The sequence below is a fragment of the Bubalus bubalis genome, chromosome 8 (assembly GCF_019923935.1).
Source record: "Bubalus bubalis isolate 160015118507 breed Murrah chromosome 8, NDDB_SH_1, whole genome shotgun sequence".
Classification (NCBI taxonomy): domain Eukaryota; kingdom Metazoa; phylum Chordata; class Mammalia; order Artiodactyla; family Bovidae; genus Bubalus; species Bubalus bubalis.
In genome coordinates, this window is record NC_059164.1 from 85151947 (window position 1) to 85176061 (window position 24115).

Sequence of the window (24115 nt, forward strand, 5' to 3'; positions counted from 1 at the left end):
GGAAAGTTTATTCCCCAAGTTTCTCTCAAGGTCCACATTTGTTACACAGTTAAGCAATTGACTTGTCTTAAATTCAGGATATTGGATTTAAGCCTAATTTTAACCCTAACTGATTCTTTCCAACAATGCACTTTACTGAATGTCATTGTTAAATATAGTTAGAAAAAGTCAGGACTTTTTTGAATCAAACAGACTTGGATTCAAAAATCCCAGGTTTAGATTTTACTAATTATAGCAGCTAAGATTTTCCTCTGCAATTCAGTTTCCAAGAATTGTTTCAAGACTATATCAGATAAGCTTCATATACTGCATGGCGTGTGGTATGCTGCATCACAGATAAGTAGTTAAGTATTAATATACTTTCTCTTTCCTGCTCCTATACCATCCAAAGGTCACTTTACATCTAAAAAGGGCAAAATGTTTTTCTTTCATTTATAGGAAAAGCAAGAAAAGTTTGAAAGACTTATCTAAGTTAACACTGTGATAAGTAAACTTGAAATCTTTATCAAGAAACAACTCTGTGGGAGAGGGAGAGGGAGAGGGTGGGATGATTTGGGAGCATGGCATTGAAACATGTATAATATCATATAAGAAATGAATCGCCAGTCCAGGTTTGATCCAGGATACAGGATTCTTGGGGCTGGTGCACTGGGATGACCCAGAGGGATGGTACGGGGAAGGAGGTGGGAGAGGGGTTCAGTATGGGGAGCACATGTTCACCCATGGCAGATTCATGTTGATGCATGGCAAAACCAATACAATATTGTAAAGTAATTAACCTCCAATTAAAATAAATAAATTTAATTAAAAAAAGAAACAATTAGATAAATTGTTTCTAGGCCATTTTAAGAAAGACTAGTTAATTTAATTATCTTCAAATTTACCCGTGAGTATATATGTATATATTTAATTATCATTCATACTGTATCACAAGAAGGATTGGTGTCATATACATTTTCCAAATGAGGAAACTGAGGTGCTAAGAAGATGGGTCATTTGCTCAAGCCGAGCAGCTAATTGAGTTGGAACTACAACCCTGGCCTCTTCTTTCTGGTCTTATTCTTTATACCAGGATCTCATGCTGACAGGAAGGTCAGATGTAGTCATTCATAATTGCCCCTAGCTTCACAATGGTCATCTCTACTTTTTCATACTCTAAAGGCCAGTATTACCTACCTATATTATCTGTGGGTTTTAACGACTTCCTTCACCCTTTTAAATAAACATCATCCACTTATAGCAACAAGGTGAGGACAAATAGACAGAAAAGCAACATTTAAAGAAAGTGACACTTCTGTCTGTGCCCTGAGGCTCAGAATCCAGGGGTCCTAACAGAATGAGTGGAAATCTGAACAGAATGAAAACACTAAAATCGATGTGTGTGTACTGTCTGTTAATTTTCACTTCACTGGAAATAAAGTAGCAGGTGTAATTTGCTCTAATCACATGCTTTCCGTGAAAATCCACATTTTCAAAACAAGTTATTCGAAAAATTACACAAGAACTCACTTGGGGGATGCCTTAACATACAAAACGTTTCATTCCCTTGATATAGTAACTTTTATAAAATTCAGTTTATATGCATTTCAGGGTTGTATCTTTTATGTGCTTTAAAGTGTTTGCTTCATATGAAATAAATTTTTTTTTAACCTTGGCCTGGCACTCAAACTTATAGTACCTGTATCTCACCCCATGCTTGCTTTATCTATTTCTTCGTTCCTTGGGAGGAGGAAAGTATTTTAAAGTCCTCGACATGTTATTTTTCACCCCGATTACATCATTGCATATACTATAGGGTAAAAAGACTTGAAAATAAAACTGCAATAAAGTTATCACACCTTCCATCATTAACAATAGTTTTAATTCCTGATTCTTCTTAATTTTCTATCTAATGTTTATATTTTGAGGCAATTGAAAATGCCTTATTCATCTCTACCACAGTGTCCCATACAATATCTGGGACAAAAAAATCTTTATAAAATTAAACTAACACAGAGCATTTGTTGAATCTTCATAGCATCCCTGTGAAGTAAGGCCAGCATTGTTATTTCTGTTTCATTGCAGTAGAAATGGAGCCTCCCAACACAGCACAGTGAAGTCAAGTCACATCCTGCCTGGTATTCACTATCACAAGGACCAACAGTTTTTCTGTCTGCCACTTAGATTATTTTGGTCCTAAATTTGAGGATTTAAAGGGCAATCTGGCTGAGCATTTAGTTATACAACAGAAAAATGAGGCAAACACACCAAGATATAACTAACCCTTAATATTCATCCCTGTTAATCAGAGTTTAAGGATAGAGGCCTTGGCAAGACAGGTCATTTTCTGCACGGTACGCTTAAGTTTCTTAGATTATGTGGATGTTCTCAGTCTGTGCCTCAGAGTTTCCAATGCTTCTTGCTACAAGACTTTGTAATTTTAGCCAAAAAGATTCCAATAAGAATGTGTATTCCTGAATCACTTCTGTTGGACCTAGGCTATCAGAGATTGTTCCCTTTTGGACCAAAGAGTGACTTTTTGTCCTGGTTTTCTTCATATGGGCTTCTGCTGATTAGAGATGATGAGATTTCCATCCACTTCACTTGAGACAAGATTGCCAGTTTAGAGGAATGAAATTCAGAATGTTTTTTTTGTGTTCATCAAAATAACTGTGTTCACACAGGAAAAAAGATAGTGTGTTAGATGTAATTTCCATGAATTTTGTTCAGTGCATTGATCCAGGATTGTTTGATATTGCATTTGCAGGAATTCTTTCACAGAAGATGGAAACATTAAAAAGCCACGAGTACCATTTGATGCGATTGAAAATAAAAAAGGTAAAAGATGTCCTCCTGTTTCTTTCAACATGAAAATAAGTATTGTTTGGCCAAAATCATAAAAAATGTTTAGCTTTATTAGCAGTCAATAATTAAAACTAGACTGGAAAAATGCTGTTTTCCCCTCAAATTTGGAGAGATTTTTTTCCTCTTAAATATAATAGAGCTGGGGAGAGTGTAGGGAAATGAACATTCTCATTGCTGATGGGTGTATAAATTAGAGCAATCTTTCTTAAGGGACCATTTAACAACATGTAATAAAAGCTTTAAAAGTTATTCATATATGCCATAAATTTCACTCTTAGATACTGATTTTAAGGAAATAATTAAGAATGTACACAAAAATTTAATTGCATAAATTATAAAGGAAAAAATAACAACTACCATTATCGCAGTAATAGTGGAATGGATTAAGCTATTTGTTGTTATTCGTAACAGAGACACTGTCATGTCCATCTTTGCAACCCCATGAACTGTAGCCCACCAGGCTCCTCTGTCTTTCACTGTGTCCCAGAGTTTGCTCAAATTCATGTCCACTGAGTCAGTGAAGTTTTCTATCCATCTCATAGTCATCCAGTAAAATATAAATCCACCCTAATATTATAGGAAAATATTTATACATGAAAGATGTTTAAGATATATTATTCAATGAAACATTTGACTACATGCCACATGGACCTAAAGGGAAATTAATAGTGACTTTGATTTTCTCTCTTAGTCTTACCTGTTTCCTATATTTTTTCTTCTAAAATAATTTGAGCTTTTTGTCACATGAAAAGAAAATATTTATAATTTTAAGAAGATGAAAAGTACACGTGTCTACATTTTTTTTAAAAAATCAAAGTTTTCCTATTACAAATCAAGGTTTAATCCAATACAGTGGTTTTGAGTGTATGGCTCCTAGACCAACAACATCAGCATCATCTGGAAAGCTTAGAAAGTTCAGATCTCCTGAATCAGAATCTCTGGGTTTAAGGCCCAGTATTCTATATTTTAACAAGCCCTTCGGATGCTTCTGAGGCATGGTAGAGATTGAGAATTACTGACTTAATAAAATGAAGCACTAAGCTAAGGGAAGAACTGATGTTGAACTACTCTTTTCTCTCCCACCATGTTTTAAATCTTTAAATGATTTCTTTAAGCACTCTGAGTGTTCTCATTTTGTCCCATCAATCTCTATTTAGGAGTTTTTTAGATAAATGTTTGGTTGAATTCAGAAACTTAGAGTAAATGTCAGTGGAACCAACTGGATGGAATTTATGTGATTCTAGTGATTTGGGAAATCATAGTCGTAAGATCATAATAGAACAAGAGGAATTTTGATAGGTCACCTTCAGGCAATGAATGGCATTTAGACCATTCATTTCTCTCTCTTAATGTTTTCTTATGTGAACTTATCATTTTTCTGTTATTTTTTACCTAATCACTTCTTTGGTCTTACCATAGCTTTCAGTTGAACTTAGAAGTGCTTTCTAATGTAATAACAATTAAATAATAAAATATGTTTCATTCAGTTAACCTGTGTTTCAGACACCTGGATATGTATTCTCTGTATTTTAATTAATATTTTCCTTTTTAAATGTACATTTCCTTTTTTAGCTGTGGTTCCACAAATTATGAATGAAACCAAAGAAATGCATTGCCATAATGGTGAGTTCCAATGAAAGTATTTGAGAATTATAATCAGTAGTTAGGCACACCTCTGCTTTGTATAAATCATCAAGTTTGGAGATCATTAGGATGATAATGTATTTTGTGTAAATTTTCAGAGGTTATGTGTTTTCTGAATGAGTCGGTATTTGTCACTTTTGCATAATTTTTTTTTACTTTCCATTTTATAAAATGAAATATTATATTGTATCTTCGCTTATTTAAGAACAGTAACTTCCAAACTTATTTTCAGGGGCCCCAATAGTGCTAATACTTTGCTGTGGGAACCACTTAAATGGAAGAGCTTGGCATCTTCTCTGTGTATTGATTTTTAGGACTGTCACCATCCAGCAGTGATTTGTTTCGGTCAGATTGTTGATGCAATGGATAGCACTTAAGTGTGGTTTTCTTTATAACAATTAAAAGTTTTTAAGCCAAATTTTAATTTATTTTTTTCTTAAAATTCATGAATTTCTTTTATCAAGGTATAATCAGTAATATAAATACATTTTGTAATGAGCTCTTTAAGGTGGCTCAGATGGTAAAGGGTCTGCCTGCAATGCAGGAGGCCTGGGTTAGATCCCTGAGTTGGGGAGATCCCCTGGAGAAGAAAATGGCAACCCTCTCTAGTATTCTTGCCTGGAAAAGCCCATGGATGGAGGAGCCTGGAGGGCTACAGTCCATGGGGGTTGCAGAGTTGGACACGACTGAAGCAACTTAGCACACATGCATATATAAAAACATACACTGAAAATTTAGCCTTTTACAAAAATAAATCTATTCTGATAAATCATTAAAGGTGAAAACAATAAAATTTATGGGCCAAGGTCTAATTTATTATAAATAAAAGTCTTCCAATTCAATTTGTCTCTTCTAAAATGCAATTATGTTTTAATGCTTTCATTAAAATCAGTATAGGCTGAGAACTGATACAAAATGTGGTTTAACAGAATCAACAAGCTTTTTAAAGAAAAAATACCATTTTGAATGAAGTGCTACTAACCAGGAAAAAGTAACAGGTATTAACACCATTCCCTCTCTGCACTTACCATCCAATCTCCCACTTTTAGAAAAGTACATACTACTCAGTTCCCTTGGGAAACTGGTTGGTACCTGGTGTGTGGTAGGAAAAGGACTAGTTTTGAGAAAACTAGGAGCAAGATTAAAATAAACATTTGTTGAGGGTCTAGTGGGCCAGGCTCTGGGTTAGATCAGGAAAGCCACTTCCCCTCTTTGGTTTTTGTTTCCTCATTTATGAAGTAGAAAAACGATACAAGGTAATGTCATTTTTTCTCAGTTCCCAGGTAACATAGGGTAGAGGATGTGAACATGTTAAAAAACACTTCAACTTTAGTCAGATTTCTGTGTTACTTAAAAACTAGTCATACCTGCGACTTCAAAATTAATCTTCCTACTTTTATTTAAGATTAAAAAAATAACTCAATGATGCCTTAGAACAGGTGGGATTATCTTTCAGTGTCTAGGCTGTTTTTGTGTTTAATATGAGTTACGATTATCCCTCAAGAGGGCAACAAAATTCTGCGGTTAAAAGAAATCCATTAAAAGCAACCAAGACTTCAAACAGCATTCCCATAAGTACTTGCCAAATGTGTTCCGCAGCTTGCTCCCACCTTGCCTCACAATGGGTTCTCTGCAGAGCTAAGGTAAGCTGGCTTGAAACAAGTTGGGACTGGATTGGGAAAAATGCCAAGGAAACACCAGGTGTTTGTAGGCAGCAACACTGATGATTCAGTTGAAGATGATGTCAGGATGAAATCAGCTTTCAAGCAGGGGTCTAGGATGCAGCACTTAAGCCAGAGTTGAAGAGTTTCTGATGAAACCAAAAACAAGCACTTGCTAAAGAAAATAATTTCTTGCTTAAAAAAATGATTACTCAGTTTCTCTCTTCTAGGTCTGATTTTCGGTGTTGAAATGGGAAGAGTGTTTAGTCACTCAGCTGTGTGCGACTCTTTGCAACCCCATGGACTATAGCCCATCAGGCTCCTCTGTCCATGGGGATTCTTCAGGCAAGAATACTAGAGTGGGTTGCCATGCCCTATTCCTGGAGAACTTCCCAACCCAGGGACTGAACCTGAGTCTCCTGCATTGCAGGCAGATTCTTTACCATCTGAACCACCATGAGCAGGCCTCATTGAAAATGTTCACTATTAAGTCAAAGTATTAACTACAGGGAAATTAACTCTCACTATTTTATTAAAATATATAAAATTAAAGCACATTTCCTATGATTACTATTTTGAAAAAAAATCTTCCACTTTGTTATTCAGCTATCTGGTTTTAAGAATAAAAGTATAGTGTGTGTATTTATATTCCCTTTCTGCCTAGGAAATGGTAATCTTGAAAGCACATTCCATATCCTGAACTCCAACTTGTTTAAAGTGTTACATTGGGTTCACAGTATCCAACAGAATCAGATCTCATGACCAAAAACAGCCAGTTTTTACTGTACTTATCTCAGTCCCTTGAACATAGAGCATGCCAAAAAAAAAAAAATCTGATGAAAAAAATGAATGTCTTATTAATAAGTGTTTGAATTTGAATGAAAAGCTATGGTACTTTTCAAGATGAAATCGAATAACACAGTCTCACCCTTATCCTTTCATATTTTTCTCCTTTATTATAAAACACTTTAGGAGCTAGTAGAATCATTGAAATTATAGATGCAGTCCACCTTCATCACCCAGATACAATCTTTGGTAACAAGTAAAATCAATCAATTAACTAGTTATTTTTATTGACTTTTTCCTTACAATGAAATTAAAATATATGTACTGCATTATTATACCTAATTTGTACCTCAGTAGTTGTTTCTTCCTAAGAAAGAAACAACTTCTCTTTGTACCTGAGTAGTTGTAATATTATTCCTAATTTGTACCTGAGTAGCTTTTTCACATTCTTTACTCCACCCTACTGTCTGTAAGCTATGTATCAGTCCAATGGCAGTTTAATGACATTTCCCCTCAAGTAGTTCTTTTTTCTTTATTCCTTTTATTTCAGTTGAGAAAACAGTCATAGAATGTGAGTGAAATTCATTCACTTTCATCATTTAAGGGCAAGATGGGAGTTAAGCTGACACCTAGTTCTCAGATGTAGCATAAAACACCTATTAGGTGGGTGGTATATCTGTCTCCTTGTCTGAAAAAGAAATATAAAAGTTTTCATATTGTTTAATCATGAAGTCTAGAATATGGTGGGAGATAAGAGGGAGAAGCCAAGAAATGGTTAGGAAATGTCTTGTAAGCTATATTGGGAGCTTGGTCTAGATTATAGAGGTGATGAGAAAATGCTAAAGAACTGAAGACAAATCATTAGATTTGATTTTAGAGAAATCGTGTAATAGCTATATAACAATAAAGGAAGAGACAGCAGTTAACAAAATAATAGGCTTTTTCTTGAAGTTCAGGTATATAGCTTCCTATGGCAAATTTGGTGTATCTTTTTTGTTGCTATGTTGTTAAATATCACTGAAAATCTTACTTAAAGGCAACAGAAGACATTTTCATTTTACTGATTTTTATAGAATTTCCTATTTTTATCTTAACTGAAGTTTTTTTACTATAAAAAAGTATTTCTGGCACCAAAAAAAACTTGTTAATATTTTTATTTGAAAAACATTTGCTTTTGAGTAATTTGTTTATTTCAAATATGAACACAAAATGTTTAGTTTAGTGGTGGCTGCTATATATGCCTAAAGATATATATTTATTTTTTTCTCACTAAGATACTTTTGTAAAAGTTGAGCTCATAAAAAATAGAAACTCTTAAAAAGTGACTTAGAATCAATGATACGAAGTAATACTCGTGCATGCATGCATGTGGAATTGCTTCAGTCGTGTCTTACTCTTTGGATTCTATGTATGAACTGTAGCCCACCAAGCTCCTCTGTCCATGGGATTTTCCAGGCAATAATACTTGGGTTGCCTGAGTTGCTATGCCCTCCTTCAGAGCATCTTCCCAATCCAGGGATTGAACCCACGTCTCTTATATCTCCTATATTGGCAGATGGATTCTTTACCACTAGCCCCACCTGGGAAGCCCATGAAGTAATACACTAGGTTCTATAACAAAACTGACCAGAAAATAGCACTTTGCTTCTTTCAAAAGCACTTTAGGGCACTTAGGTTAAGGTAGCCAGAGTATGAAGGGGTTTTCGTGTCTAAGTGTGTGGCATGATATTAGATTTCACGTTCTTTGCTCCATCCTACTGCTTCTGAGCTACACATCAATCCAGCAACAGTTTAATGACACTCCCATCAAGAAATTTTCCTTATTCCCTGGTGGTACCCTTCTGTTACCCCACAGAATCATCTCCCCCATTGTTTAAATTTAAAACAACAATTTAAACAGTTGTTTGATAGATGTTATCAGTTCAGTTCAGTTCAGTTCAGTCGCTCAGTCGTGTCCGACTCTTTGCGTCCCCATGAACTGCAGCACGCCAGGCCTCCCTGTCCATCACCAACTCCCGGGTCCATTGAGTCGGTGATGCCATCCAACCATCTCATCCTCTGTCGTCACTTCTCCTCCTGCCCTCAGTTTTCCCAGCATCAGGGTCTTTTCAAATGAGTCAGCTCTTCATATCAGGTGGCCAAAGTTTTGGAGTTTCAGCTTCAACATCAGTCCTTCCAATGAACACCGGGACTGATCTCCTTTAGGATGGACTGGTTGGATCTCCTTGCAGTCCAAGGGACTCTCAAGAGTCTTCTCCAGTGCCACGGTTCAAAAGCATCAATTCTTCTGTGCTCAGCTTTCTTTATAGTCCAACTCTCACATCCATACATGACCACTGGAAATACCATAGCCTTCATTAGACAGACCTTTGTTGACAAAGTAATGTCTCTGTTTTTTAATATGCTGTCTAGATTGATCATAACTTTCCTTCCAAGGAGTAATTGTCTTTTAATTTCATGGCTGCAGTCACCATCTGAGTGATTTTGGAGCCCTAAAAAAAAAAAAATAAAGTCTGACACTGTTTCCCCATCTATTTCCCATGAAGTGATGGGACCAGATGCCATGATCTTCGTTTTCTGACTGTTGAGCTTTAAACCCACTTTTTCACTCTCCTCTTTCACTCTCATCAAGAGGCTTTTTAGTTCCTCTTCACTTTCTGGCATAAGGGTGGTGTCATCTGCATATCTGAGGTTATTGATATTTCTCCCGGCAATCTTGATTCCAGCTTGTGCTTCTTCCAGCCCAGTGTTTCTCATGATGTACTCTGCATATCAGTTAAATAAGCAGGGTGACAATATACAGCCTTGACGTACTCCTTTTCCTATTTGGAACCAATCTGTTGTTCCATGTCCAGTTCTAACTGTCGCTTCCTGACCTGCATATAGGTTTCTCAAGAGACAGGTCAGGTGGTCTGGTATTCCCATCTCTTTCAGAATTTTCCACAGTTTATTGTGATCCACACAGTCAAAGGCTTTGGCATAGTCAATAAAGCAGAAATAGATGTTTTTCTGGAACTCTTTGCTTTTCGATGATCTGGCAGATGTTGGCAATTTGATCTCTGGTTCCTCTGCTTTTTCTAAAACCAGCTTGAACATCTGGAAGTTCACGGTTCACGTATTGTTGATAGATGTTATAAGTGCTATGAAATGTTATCAGTTCACTGGAGAGACATTTTCTGACCTGCTGTGCCTTTAAATTTTTAAAGGCTGAGCAAAAAATATCAAGTCAACAACAGTTACATGAGGTAAAGTCTACAAAATTTGGCAAGTAGAAGATCCAGGTGAAGCCACAAATCAGCTATTACCAGAATACCAAATGGAAAATCAGCAGCGATTACCAAAGTTATGCAAAAGAATTTTCAAGACCTTAATCACATTTGATTTTTAAACATTTATGCATGCCACTGTTGTGTTTTGTCATTGTTTTTGTTTTTTTAAACAGATAAAGATGCACAATGTCATATCAAGCAGATCTTCACACATCCGCGTTTGGAATTAAATCCTGAATTTAACCCGAAGATCAAAGATTATTACTCTGAAGTCCCATTTGATGTGGTAACACTGACAATTGGAGCAGAGACTTCTAAGAGTCAGTGCAAAGTGTACCTGCAGGAACGGGCAGGACCAAGGTATGAGGGCGTTGATAGGGGCCGAGGGTAGACATCTTAGCAGGAGGCAGACCTTGGAGACAACTTTTGAAGATGGTTCAGAAGACCTGAGGCACAGTATCTGTTGGAGGATTGCCAGGGAGTGAAATCCTTCTGCTTCACAGATGCCATGTGGTTAAAATAACACAGAAGGGCTGTGATGACCTATTAACCATGTTCGTGTTTAATCTTTCTAACAATGTTGTAATGACAGAGGATCTTGTGATATGAAATATTAAAGAAGATTCACTGGGGGAAAACTGAGTTTATTCTTATCTTCATGGTTTTAGATTGTTGAAGAATTAATCCTTCCTAACAGTAGCCTCCTTCTATCCCAACCCAACTCCTCAAGGTTTTGAATATTCAGGTGCTGATTACTTGATAAAATTTGTGGACATGGTAACACTAACTTTCCTAGTCTCATGAGATTTTTTTCCCTAATGACTCTTTTGAGAGTCACCAACTCTTTGGTTTATCATTTGAACAGAAGATAGAACCTTATGACATGCCATGTCCATGATAAGAAACATACTCATTTTCCCATGCTGTAGGGAACGAAATGCACTCAACATTCCTGGGAGCTAAAACAGTATAATAGAAAGAAAAGAGAACTCAAATCAGACCAACCTGAGTCCTAACCCTGACTTTACCATACTCTACTATATTTAAAATGGGGACAGCCTTAGTTTTTGTATGGATTTGTAAATATTAAATGGGATAAGATATGACCTTGACAGATGGTTAATAAATATTAGTTCCCTTCCCTATAATTGGTAAGGGACTTGACTTGCTCTGCTAGATAAATGTTGGCATACAAAAGCACAATGAAACATAAGTTAAAATATGAAATGGTGCAGATCTTATCTGTTTTTAATGCAAATTATTGACCCAATAAATATTGATATATGAATCAATTTGGATTCTTTCTCTCATTCTCACTCTGTCTTTCTTGTTCTCTCTCCAGCTTTGCCAACTATTCTCTGGGTTTAGGGATGAACAAAATCTCAGTGCTTGTGGTGGATCAATCTCCAACTCAGGGTGAGACCCTGACCACGTACAAACTCACCATCTATAGAGAAGACCGTCCAAGTCTGCCCTTGTTTGAGGACTTCACAGCGTGCGGATTTGTGCAGGTAAGTGGATTTTACATTTACACATGTGTTGAATTGGGAGTGATCCTTTTACCCAGGTGAAAAAAGGTCAAATGAAAATTAATAGGGGAAAATAATGTATGGTTTCAAATCCAAGCAACCGTGATCTCATTTCAAAAAAGAGTCCCAGCCAGGTATCTAAGACACCTTTTTTATGAGTGATTTTCTTTTACATGTGGCAGCTATTCCCTGCACTGAGAGTGTGCAGTGGATTTATTGTGGTAAATATTGAAAAAAAGTCTGAGTGCTCACACTTAGTTGTGAAATTGGTTCTACATTTCCTTTTTAAATTGTGCTGTGTTTCTTGGATTTGTCCCTGAAACTACTTTGAAATTTTAAACTAGATTCAGTGGAATTTGTTTTAAAGAATAAGAGGAAAATTTATGAAACTATTTTATGAAAGGGATACCAGATGAATGAAATTAAATTTTCTTGAGTAGATATATTTCTTCTTCGCTTCTTGTACCCTAATCATTTCTAAAGGCTGCAAATGCTCCTGTGAGCAGCACATACCATTCTGTAGCCCTGTTGACTTTGGAGGAGGGTGCACATTACCCAGAGACTTTGTCTTATTTGGTGGTTCTTTCCTCAGTTTTCCTTTTTTAGGAATCTATGTATAACCTTCTATCTTTGCTTACATCATATACCCTGGCTACAAGTACTTCCAGGGAAGTCGTCACTGATACTCTTACCATATGTACTAATCCACTTAGAGTAATTGCAACTATGTCATGTCTCAGTGATTGATATGCTAGTGGGAGCATCAAGCATAGTCAGTTAATAAAAGATAAAAATGGCCAAATAGGCCTGAGTGAGTAGGATGGATACCATATTTTCTTAAATGTAGGGGCGATATGGAGTGTTCTTTCTCCCCCTCTACCCACCACCACCATTTCATCTCTTCTCAAGAATTTAACATGAGAATTCCCTGGCAATCCAGTGGATAGGATACCGCATTTTCACTGCTCAGGGGCCAGGTTCAATACCTGGTTGGAGAACTAAGATCCCACAAACTATGTGATGTGGTCTAAAACAAAAATAACTTTAATACTATTTTATGAGGGTACTCATTGCTGAGATTTTTGTTTTTCAAGAAAATATATACCTGTGATGTATGAACTACTAGCAGCTCAAAGGGAATTTCACAATGGCATAAAGATTGGTCTAAAGCAGGACACAGCTAGTATTCTGAAAGATATTAGTAGGTATACTTTAAAAAAAATGATGGGAAAGAGTAGTGTTGCATGGTTTTGAAGCAGTGGGTTAAACAAAATAAAGTAGGTTTCCTGGCTGTAAGACTTCCCCGAACATTCCACGTGCTTATTTAAATATGGTCCTCTTCAAAAGAAGGCTATGTAGTGTCCAGTATTTTCAAACTTTTTTGACATCTTTTTAATGCACTAGCTATTAATATTCTTCTGTGGAACACAGTTGAGGAAACACAGGTCTAGACTCTGGAGAAGACTTCAAGATTAGGTTCCTTTCAGTTATCTACTTTTCATTTTATTTTATAGGGTTGCTATCCCTCAGTCTTTTTCCAACTGGGAAAACAAATAATAGAACCACACCAAAAATGTTCCTGTGGGAGGAAACCAAAAACTAAAGGGAGGTGTGTTTTTGTCTAAGTATGTGTATGCAGTGTGTGTGTAGTTATTTCCAAACAAAATATTCTCACCTTCTTTGGTGTGTGACTCTATTTTTTGTTTTTGCTTATCTCACTCTCATATTTTAGATAGAAACTAACTCTTCGGATAAATCATCTTTGAAGGAAAGCTAATAGTATAAATTATATTTTTCCAGAATATTTATGGTTACAAACAACAGTTATTTTCACTTTAAAAAGTGAATAGATTTCATTTTAATGTAGATTTTAATTTTTATAAGTCTCTGTGGGTGACTACATTTTTATCAGTTAGTTCAGTTCAGTTCAGTCACTCAGTCATGTCCGACTCTTCGCGACCCCATGAATCGCAGCATGCCAGGCCTCCCTGTCCATCACTGTTTCCTGGGGTTCACTCAAACTCACGTCCATCAGGTCGGTGATGCCATCCAGCCATCTCATCCTCTGTCGTCCCCTTCTCCTCCTGTCCCCAATCCCTCCCAGCATCAGAGTCTTTTCCAATAAGTCAACTCTTCGCATGAGGTGGCCAAAGTACTGGAGTTTCAGCTTTAGCATCATTCCTTCCAAAGAAATCCCAGGGTTGATCTCCTTCAGAATGGACTGGTTGGATCTCCTTGCAGTCCAAGGGACTCTCAAGAGTCTTCTCCAACACCACAGTTCAAAAGCATCAATTCTTTGGCACTCAGCTTGCTTCACAGTCCAACTCTCACATCCATACATGACCACTGGAAAAACCATAGCCTTGACTAGACTGACCTTTGTTGGCAAAGTAATGTCTCTGCTTTTCAATATGCTATCTAGGTTGGTCATAACTTTTTAGTAAACCTGACTTTTAAATGGAGTAAATATATGATAAAGGTTGAAAAGGAAAATAAAACTTCTATATTAAGGCATGAAAAAATGTGTTTTTACTTTTCATTTGTCACCAGTTAGGTTTGTACTGTTGAATTTTTGCTGTATCTTTTGAAATGTAATTGATACCCACGAGTATTGGCATAGGTTTATATTTTGATTCCACTCTAAACTTAAAACATGGTAAATGACTCATTCATTACTCTGCAATATGCAAAACCCATTTAATGGATATTAGTAGATCAATATGAAAAATCTTCAATTTCTAAGTGTTCATAAAAATGTAAAATCCTTATGCTGGATATTTTAACACAAACACAGATTTCAGGAGTATATGTTCCTTCCTGGCTATCATTTGGAGAGCCCTTATACGTTTAATTGTAATTATATACATGATGAATATCTAGAGAAGTGTCAATAGGAATGGAGATGATCCCATGAGTAGAAGGGACATTGCAGAGCTGAAATCTCCATGATTTTCTCACTTATCTCTGATTTATCCTTTGTCCTTCTTATGACACTATTCTGGTTCAGTTCTTGTTACTTGTTGACTCAGATTCTAAAATAGTCCCTAGCTTTGTTTCCTCGTATCTGACTGACTCTTTTCCAGTTCAGTTTTTACAAGCTTGATCTTCATCAACTTAAAGCACACTCTGTCATAAGCTTTGCCAAAAATGCTCCAAGCACCCCCTCCCATGGTCATTCACTTCCCTCATGTTAGTCCATATGTTTTTTCAGCCTCATATCTCATTAGTCGTCAGTGTATTTTATGCTTCTGCTAACCTGGCCTGTTTACCCTCCCCAGACATGCTTCCCAATCCTGTGACGCTGGGGCTGTCCCTCCCACTGGAAACTAAAAAGAGTTTATTTGATGTCACTCCAGAAGCTGTTAACTTAGATTCCAGTGTAGAAGTTTTGATCCACGTTGTATAAAAGAGTTCTTTAAAGGTCAAAACTGCCCCCAAATAGATTCTATTGACTGTCATTTATTATGTGCCAGGCTGTGTCCTAAATGCTTTATGTTAGTTGTAGTCTCTTTAATCTGTACAGCGTCCTTGTGGATTGAATTCTACTCTGAGCCCTCAGTTTCAGAAGAGAAATCCCAAAGATCATAGAGGTTAAAGATATTGCCCAAGGTCACACAGCTAGTGAGTGGTGGGGCTTGGATTCAGATCTGAGTGTGCCTGACTCCAAAGTCCATGTTATGTTACATTGCCTTCTGGCAGAATGGGGTCTCTTGCTGTAGAGACTTTTCTGACCCATCAGCTGGAAATCCATCTCTCAAGGAGCAGATGAGGAATTGGATTAGATGCTTTTTAAGTTTCCTTTGGGTTTCCTTGTTTCCTAGATGTTAATAAAATAAGACCTCTCATTGACCCTTGGTGTATTGCAAAGCCCTGTGATTAAAGCACACTGCTGTTGAGATGGTCTCATGCCAGGGTGGGTGGACACAGTGAGAGTGGCACGTGGGGGGCTGTGGAAGGAGGAGCAGTCCCAGCCCTTGTCTATGCTGCTGGCTCAGCTCCCTGCCCTGCAACCGCTGACTGCTGTGTCTTTTGCTGAGGAGCAGACCTGTCCATACTGACTCCGGTGAGGATACGGACTCCTGGAGCTTGCCCATTTCCCCCATTGCCTGATTCCAGTTGTCTAGTCAAATAGGCATTGGGCCCTGCTAACATTGGCATGAACTCTCCTCCTCAGCCCAAGGAGAAAGAATAAACCAGCAGAGGAGGTGCTACTGTCCTTTAGAAGTTCATATTGATCTGGTCAGTTGACAAGAAGAACCACCCTGAGGAGGATGGTGAAAAGAAGCCCCCTTTACACAAACCAGGAATACTTAGGTGGGATGAGTGAGGGGTAAATGCAACAGTGGAGCTCAGCAGCCAGACCGCTGGGTAACCTCTTGGTTGGTTAGTGCCAGCTGATTTTTTTTCCTCACATTTGCAGCTCTCCTGAGCTAGGGGGTTCAAGAAAGTGGTCCCAAAATGAGGTTGACTTGGAAAGGCACTTACTTCACAAGAATAGGATAACCCAGTGGACAAGAAGCATATGAAAAGATGGTCATCCCTATCAGTCTTCAGGAGAATGTAGATTAAAATGATAAGGACATACCACTACCCACACACTGCAGTGAAAAACACTAGAAGAACTAATGATACAAAGTGTTGGAGAAGATGTGGAACAATTTTTTGTTCATACACAGCTGGGAATATAAAGTGTTTGCCCATTTTGAAACATTTAGCAGTATTACTATAGTTAACATACATATATCCTATGACACAGCAATGATACTATCTACCGACCCAAGATAAATGAAGTCATAGGTCCATCAAAAGATACATCCAAGCAATCTATTTTTTTTAACTTTTAAAGCATTTTATTTTTTAGAGTAGTTTTAAATTTACAATAAATGGGAAGAAGGTACAGAAATTACCCATACATCTCCAGCTTCACATATATATGGCCTTTTATCAACATCACTCATTAGATTGGTAAATTTTTTTGCCAGGGACAAACCTGCACTGATACATCATAATCACGAAAAGTCCGTAGTTTACCTTAGGGTTTGCTCCTTATGTTGTGCATTCTGTGGGTTTGGACAAATGTATAATGACACATATCCGACATTATGAAATCATACAAAGGATTTTCATTGTCCTGAAAGTCTTCTGTGTTCCACCTACTCATCTCCCCAACTGCCCACCAACTCCTGCCAGTCCCAATTTTTTTTTCATTCTCTCTGTGCATGCGTGCTTAGTCACTTCAGTCATGTCTGACTCTCTGCGACCCTGTGGATCATGGCCTGCCAGGTTCCTCTGTCCATGGGATTCTCCAGGCAAGAATACTGGAGTGGGTTGCCATTTTCTTCTCCTCATTCTCTCTGTAGCTTTACCTTTGTTAGAATGTCATACAGTTGGAATCACACAGTAGTAGCCTTCTTAGATTGGCTTCTTTCACTTAGTAATGTCCATTTAAGTTTCCTCCATGTCCTTTCATGGCTTGATAACTCATTTCCTTTAAGAACAAGAAATCTTCATATCAATTGTATAATATCTAAAAGCTGTTTATAAAATCTAAAACCTGGAAAAAGTTCAATAGATAAATTCAATGTAATACTATTGAGACATTTTTAATTAATTAATTATTGATACATACAAACATGGATAAATCTCCAAAACATTATGTTGAGAAAAAAGAAGCCAGACATAAAAAGACATGCTTTATTTCATACAAACAGGCCAATACTAATCTACAGCGATAGAAATCAAAATAGTGGTTACCTAAAAGGTGTGGGAGCTTCTAAGCTTGAAAAAACTTTTAGGGCAAATGCCCTATATCTTAATCGGGACAGTGGTTACATATATAGCCAGGTGGTTTATAGATGTATAAAAATTTAATTGAGCACTTCAGATTTGTTCAATTAACTGTATATAAAATATTACTTATAAGTACGTTTAGCTATATATAAATTATGTATACTAGATACAAACTATACCTCAATAATATAAGAAAAATACATTAGTGGGAAAGTATGTAATATATTCCCAGACATTCCTCCCTTCTCAAGTATATTGATCATAAACAAGTTAATTATTATACAATTACCTTAGGCAATAGATCATATTTAGAATGTGTTACTATAATATAAAGAAAAATATTAGAAAATTCTTGTGGGACATATTCTACTGATGATTGCAGAAAAGTATTTCAGTCATTTATAGGAATCCTTTCCAGAAGTTCTTAATTTAAAGTTTATGTGTGGTCCCACAGCAGTACTCTAGTATATAACATGGAAAAGTGTCTAATAAGCACTGGGTTTTATTTAACCTTCCTTTTAGAAACCATAAAATGAATGAACAGATAATGAATAAATAATGTGGATTGCTTTAGACACTTGACTAGGCATGAGAGGCCCTGGGAACTAGGGGGAATCAATGGCGGAGTTAGGATTTTTCCCTCCATGGGCTCTCTATTTGAGTTTAGTGTCTGTTTCTTATTATATTGCCATTTGGAATTTGCATACAACAGTCAGAGAGGCGACTCTTAGTTTAGTTATTATCAGTGAGGGAGAAAGGGCTAATTTGCTTGGCTGATATTAAAAAACCAGATTTGGACCATGGCTTCTCACCTTAGCATTACTGATATTGAAGCTGGATGATTCTTCATCTGGGGGAGTGTCTCGTGCACTATAGAATCTTTAGCACCATCCCTGGCCTCCATCCACTAGAGTCCAGTAGCACACCCCTCTCCAAGCTGTGACAACCAAAAATATCTCCAGATGTTGCCAGATGTCCCCTGAGGGGCAAAATTGGCCCCAGTTGAGAATCACTGATGTATATTAATAAGAGGTCCTGCTTTTCTACTTTCTACTAATAAGGCTAGTAAATCTGTAGTGGATTTACACTACAGGAGGTATGAATTTACATACAGAAGGTATGAATAGTTTAAAGGTAATCCTTCAATGTTGACTGTTGAAGAATGTTTCTTATCTCTTTTCATCCTTATACTTTTAATCATCTCTGGAGTTGGTGATAGGACTCTGACAGCTCTTTATTCTACTCACTGATTTGCTGTCTTTTTTGTCTAATGTAATTATAATCAGAAATACACATTCAATTATAGAAAACATGATTCTTAATGAAACATAAAAAGTCAACTAACATACCTAGACTACTTCATTTTGATTTATCCATAAATAGGATAGTATTTTGCTGTTAGAAAGAAAGATTTAGAAAGTAATAAACTGTTATTATTGCTGGAATATGTCATGTGCAGGAATTAATAAGATATATTTATGTTCTAAGGAAATTAAAATACAGATGGGGAAATATTTCATTTAATATCTCTTACCAAATCAAAATTTTTGACATGGATAACAATATAGCATCCACAGAAATTGATATGTATAGATGATCTATAGTCTCATATACATTTTGCTCCCAAAGTGTTGTGCCAGAGTAGAGTCATAAATAAAATCTATAGAAAGGTCATATCACAAAAGCATAGGAGACTATATTTCATGGATCTGTTTGCTAGAAACAACTTTCATTTTAAAATTATCTGCAATTAATAAAGAAAGGGAAAATACCAAGGAAAGACAAAATACCATTTTAAAAAGGTGATATGTCCAGCATTTGGCTACACATTTAAAACTGGTATTTGCGGCTTTTTTACAAAAACACTAATTAGCAATCTAGATGCTGAGTTATTTAAACGCTATGTGAATGACTCCAGTTATAGCATTTGGAAATGCTTTATAATGTTCCCATTTATTTTTTGTATCTTAATAACATCACAGAAGGTTATTATAAAACAACTCATGTGATAGTTGTTTTGCTTTAGCAAATATCCGTAATAAAAGAGAAGAGCATTTAGCAATGATTGCTGAATAAAAACCTTTGTTCATTTCCACAGTTGCAGTATTGATTAAATATTCATTTTAGTGGTTTTTAGTTACCTTGTTCACCTCAACATACCAGAGGAATGCAATTTAGTTTTCCAACAATAGAGTCTGTGTTGTACTGAAATGCCCCCAACCAGCAACTGTTTAAAGTATCTGCTCTGCCCTGAGTTATTAGAAATTTGCCCTGTGCTGTGGGGGAAGATGCTGACAGCAGCCGCCGCAGAGCGTGGAGTAGTCAGGTCATGTTTATAGAATTTTTATTATGTGCCAGGCATCGTGTTAAGCTCTTTATCTTCCTACCTTACTCAGTGTTTTCCACAGCCTCAAACAGATGATTTTTTATCTCTTCCCTTTCTTTTTAACACATAGAGTAACTAAGACTTTAGAAGAGTTAGAACAGTTAGAAGCTTACCCAGGCTTTCTAAGTAACATATGTAATTAGTGGCAAAGGTGGAATTTGAATATGAATCTGACTCAAATCAATCCTCTTAATGGTTACTCTGGACCGTAGAATCTAAAACCCTCCTCACACTTAACAATCTTTTTGACCTTTTCAGGAAACACTCATTCAGCCAGAATTCAACCTGTTAAAATTTAGTTAACTAAACTTGTTTCTGTGGTCATGTACAGTGATACATTTTAATTTTATTCAAAATATTATTATTATTTTGGCCAGCTGCATGGCTTGTTGATTTTAGGTCTCCAACCAGGGATTGAACCTGGGATTTCTGAAGTGAGAACATGGACTGACCATTGGACTGTCAGAGAATTCCCTACAGTTGATACATTTTATATTGTTCTAGAGCCACTGAAAAATTCTGAAGTCTTCATAATCTTTACTTTGGTGGGTAATATCAAGTATCAGTCTTCCCTTTGAAAGTATACCTGTGAGGAAAGTTTCAAGCTAGTATCTAATATCTTACTAGATATATCCTAATATCTGACTCTCTTTATTGGTGTCTGATATTTAAATCAGGTTATAATGTTTTACATATTAGAATTCTACTTAGCCAGAATACTATTATTGCTACTAATTGGTAAAGTGGTTTCCAGTGCACAGGCTTTTTAAAAATGTGATGCTTGATTATACAATTAGAGCAATTTCCGATTAATCACTTTCACTATTTAACACACCTCACTACCTTAATATTTCTATTAAAAACCTCCACAGTACATTTTTTTCAAAATTTTAAAAAAATTTATTCATGCCTACTTTATAATAGTGAGAAGGCTGTACTGTAGAGCTGACAATTTGACAATGGTTCAATGACACATTTATCAAAATGAAAAAAAATCCTAACTTTTAGACTCTTATTTAATCCTCACAATCCTATGCTCTCTCTCTGTCATGGAAGCCTACAAGGAGTGAAAATTAGTAGGTTCCTGAAAACCATGAGTGAATACTGCATTTAGTTTTTAAACATGTAGAAGAGAATGTCTCCTTTGTAAAAGTCAGAGTATTTTCTCTTGTCCTATAAATAGAATGCCTGTCAGTTGTCTCTGTGGAAATTATCAGAGCAAATTTTGCATCTCAGCAAAGTCTCAGATCATTCACCTAACCTAGTGGTTAAAAGCCATGGACTTCAAGGTTCCTGCTTGTAATCGCTGTCAGCGAAATCTGACTGTGGTCCCAGCTCGGCTTCTAAGTGTCCACGTTGCCTCTCCGCACTAGTGTCTCCTAGGGCAAGGCATCTAAGCTCCCCTAAGCTTCAGGTTCCTTACCCTTAAGAAGAGAACTAGTAATAGACCCTGTCTTATCACATCAGTCTGAGGATTCAGGTAGATAATTAGTGCAAAGTTCTATCATCAGCCTAGTGCATGATCAAGTGCTCAGTCAGTGTTGAATCAGCATCATCGCTGTCATCATGAGAACTCTTGGTCCCGATCCCCCTCAACGGCTTACCTGCCATTGTATAGAGGAGGAGGAACAGGAAGAAAGAGCACCGCGAAAGAAGTAGGAGCCAGTAGTACTGAGGAACTGCTGGAATTGGAAAGGACTCGGGACAGGAAGAAGTAGTTGAGAGTATAGAAAGGACAGTGAGTGACCTAGGCTGTTCCATACACTTGCATTCCTGAAGTTCGTGGATTCTGCACTTTTGCCTTTGTGGTTCCCTTCTTTCATGGAAAATACTTAAAATTATATTTTATAACTGTGTTTATATATATATATATATATAATATGGAGAAGGGAAGGGCAATCCACTCCAGTATTCTTGCCTGGAGAATCGCATGGACAGAGAAGCCTGGTAGGCTACAGTCTGTGGGCTTGCAAAGAGTCAGACACGACTGAGCAACTAACACACACATATATGTAAAGATGAAAATACTAATATTCATCTCTATAACCCATCTTTATAGATATTTTTCTTGGACCTACAAGTTCATTTTTTTCCTTCTAAATTTAAAGGTGATTCAAACATTTTCCTGGCAACTAAAAGTAGAGTGTATTGTAGGCATGGTTCCCACTGTGCCAAATGGCCCTCATCTTCTACTTCCCTCAGAAGGATCTGCGGCAGAGGCATCCATTTCATTAGCAATGACCGTGACTGTAGGCATTCTTTCTTGTTAAGTGTCCTTGACTTCAGCACTTAGCCTTCTGCAGTTGTTTCAAATACTGTATTCTAAGCCTGAGCAACTCTTCACTAGTGTTCTCACGAGTCCATGTCGCACCAAGGGGAATGATCTGTTATTTTCACGAGCAGTTTGTGCAACCAGACATTCTGAATGCAGAGGCCCACCTCAGTGCCTGGTAAGCCTTCATAGACACCAAAGGTTTGGGAATTTTGTGTGGCATCAGTTTCTTAAAAAACAGACAAATATATAACTGAATCACTTTGCTGTATACCTGAAACTATCACAACATTGTTAATCAACTATACTTGGATATAAAATAAAAAGTTTAAAAAATTTTTTTTTTTTAAAGTTTAAAAATTTTAACAGAGACTAAAAAATCTATACATTTTCCTAAAAAAAAGCAAAAGCAGGCAAAGATGAGAGGGTTATGTTAATTCATGATCTCTTTTAGTGCTTCTATAAATTATCTTTCTGAGTTGGTGAAAACGAGTTATGTTAAACACTCACCTCATGAGTTAATGTAGCTTACAGTCAGATAAATTACCGCTTAAATGAAAACGTTTGCTCAGCACATCTGTTCTCCATGTTTCTCCAAGTCACATCTGCTTCTTTTACGAGAAGAAACAAACTTTTACTACCGTTAGCGCAGCAGCGCCAAGACCCTCTACAAGAGAATCAGATCTTCCTGGCTTCCGACAGCATCCAGAGGTTTCCCTGAGTGCATCCTTCTGCTGTATACATTCATGTTCGTTTGAAGTTTATGTTTTGGCATTCTAAGAATAGTCTGATTTCAGAGTTGGACAGGGAAATAGAAAAAAAAAAAAAAACAACCCTGGGAGGTTTCTAAATAAAATATTCTGTTAGAGTAACCGGATTTCAAATGTGACATCTGCAACTTAGGAGACTGTAGTTAAAAGAGAAGCATTTAAACGAAGTTCCTTTTTGATAACTCCCAAGTCCATTTTTTTTTTGGGGGGGGTGCTTGAATGCTCCAGAGGATCCCTAGATTTTTGATGTCTCCTTCTCCATTTTCTTATCCATTTCTCAAGTCCAGATTAACTCTAGCAAAGGTACAGACCTGGATAACAAGGGTGGTGGTAAGAGAGGGGAGAGACCTTAGGTACTAGGCTGAACAGTCTAATCAGTCCCCCTCCCTCTTGAAAGCAAGAGGGGGAGGATAGTTTGCATTGCGTCTTTGTTGCTGCATGCAGGCTTTCTCTAGTTGCAGCAGCGAGGGGCTACTCTTCATTGCAGTGTGTGGGCTTCTTGCCATGGCCTCTTTTGTTGCAGAGCACAGGCCCCAAGCACAAGTGCACAGGCTTCAGTAGTTGTGGCTTGTGGACTTGAGAGTGCTAGTTCAGTAGTGGTAGTATATGGGCTTTGTTGCTTCATGACATATGAAATCTTCCTGGACCAGGGACTGAACCCTTGACTGCCGTGACTGCTGCATTGGCTGGTAGATTTTTATCCACTGTGCCACCAGGGAAGTCCCATTTTTGAAAACACGTTTTTGGCTTCATCAGACAACATAGTTCGGCTCTATGTAAGACAAGTGAAGACAAATGATGTCTCTGGGCCAGTGGTTCTTAACCTTTGGAGAAGGCAGGTACCCTTTTGAATCTCTCATGAAAGTGTTGAGCCCTTGTTTCAAGGAATCATGTGCAGTCAAATCCAATGCTGTATATCCTTTCAGATATGAAAAAGCCCAGGTTAAAAAAAAGCTTATGCTAGTAACTCATAATCTGAAGCAGAAGATCACTAGCAGCAACAAGCAGAAAAAGGACAATTTCATTTCCAGCATAAAGGTACATGATTATAATTCAATTTATTGAGCACCTGCTTTGGCCCAGCAGCTGTACTATTGGCATATATTATTTGACTTGTAGTTCTAATGATGAAATTAGTATCTAGAATTATAGTACATTTCGGGG

The 24115-nt window shown here is 37.0% G+C and overlaps 1 protein-coding gene across 7 annotated transcripts in view; it reads left to right on the forward strand.

The window, feature by feature from the left end:
• Nucleotides 1-24115, forward strand: part of CPED1 (cadherin like and PC-esterase domain containing 1) — a 322851-nt gene that overhangs the window by 161470 nt on the left and 137266 nt on the right. For 6 of the 7 annotated variants that reach the window (XM_006049635.4, XM_006049634.4, XM_045166432.1 and 3 more), the window contains 4 exons: nucleotides 2747-2817; nucleotides 4417-4467; nucleotides 10378-10564; nucleotides 11547-11715. In XM_006049635.4, the coding sequence (XP_006049697.3) occupies nucleotides 2747-2817; nucleotides 4417-4467; nucleotides 10378-10564; nucleotides 11547-11715 (478 nt within the window). The remainder of the gene's footprint in view (nucleotides 1-2746; nucleotides 2818-4416; nucleotides 4468-10377; nucleotides 10565-11546; nucleotides 11716-24115) is intronic. The other variant, XM_006049633.4, reaches the window with a different exon arrangement.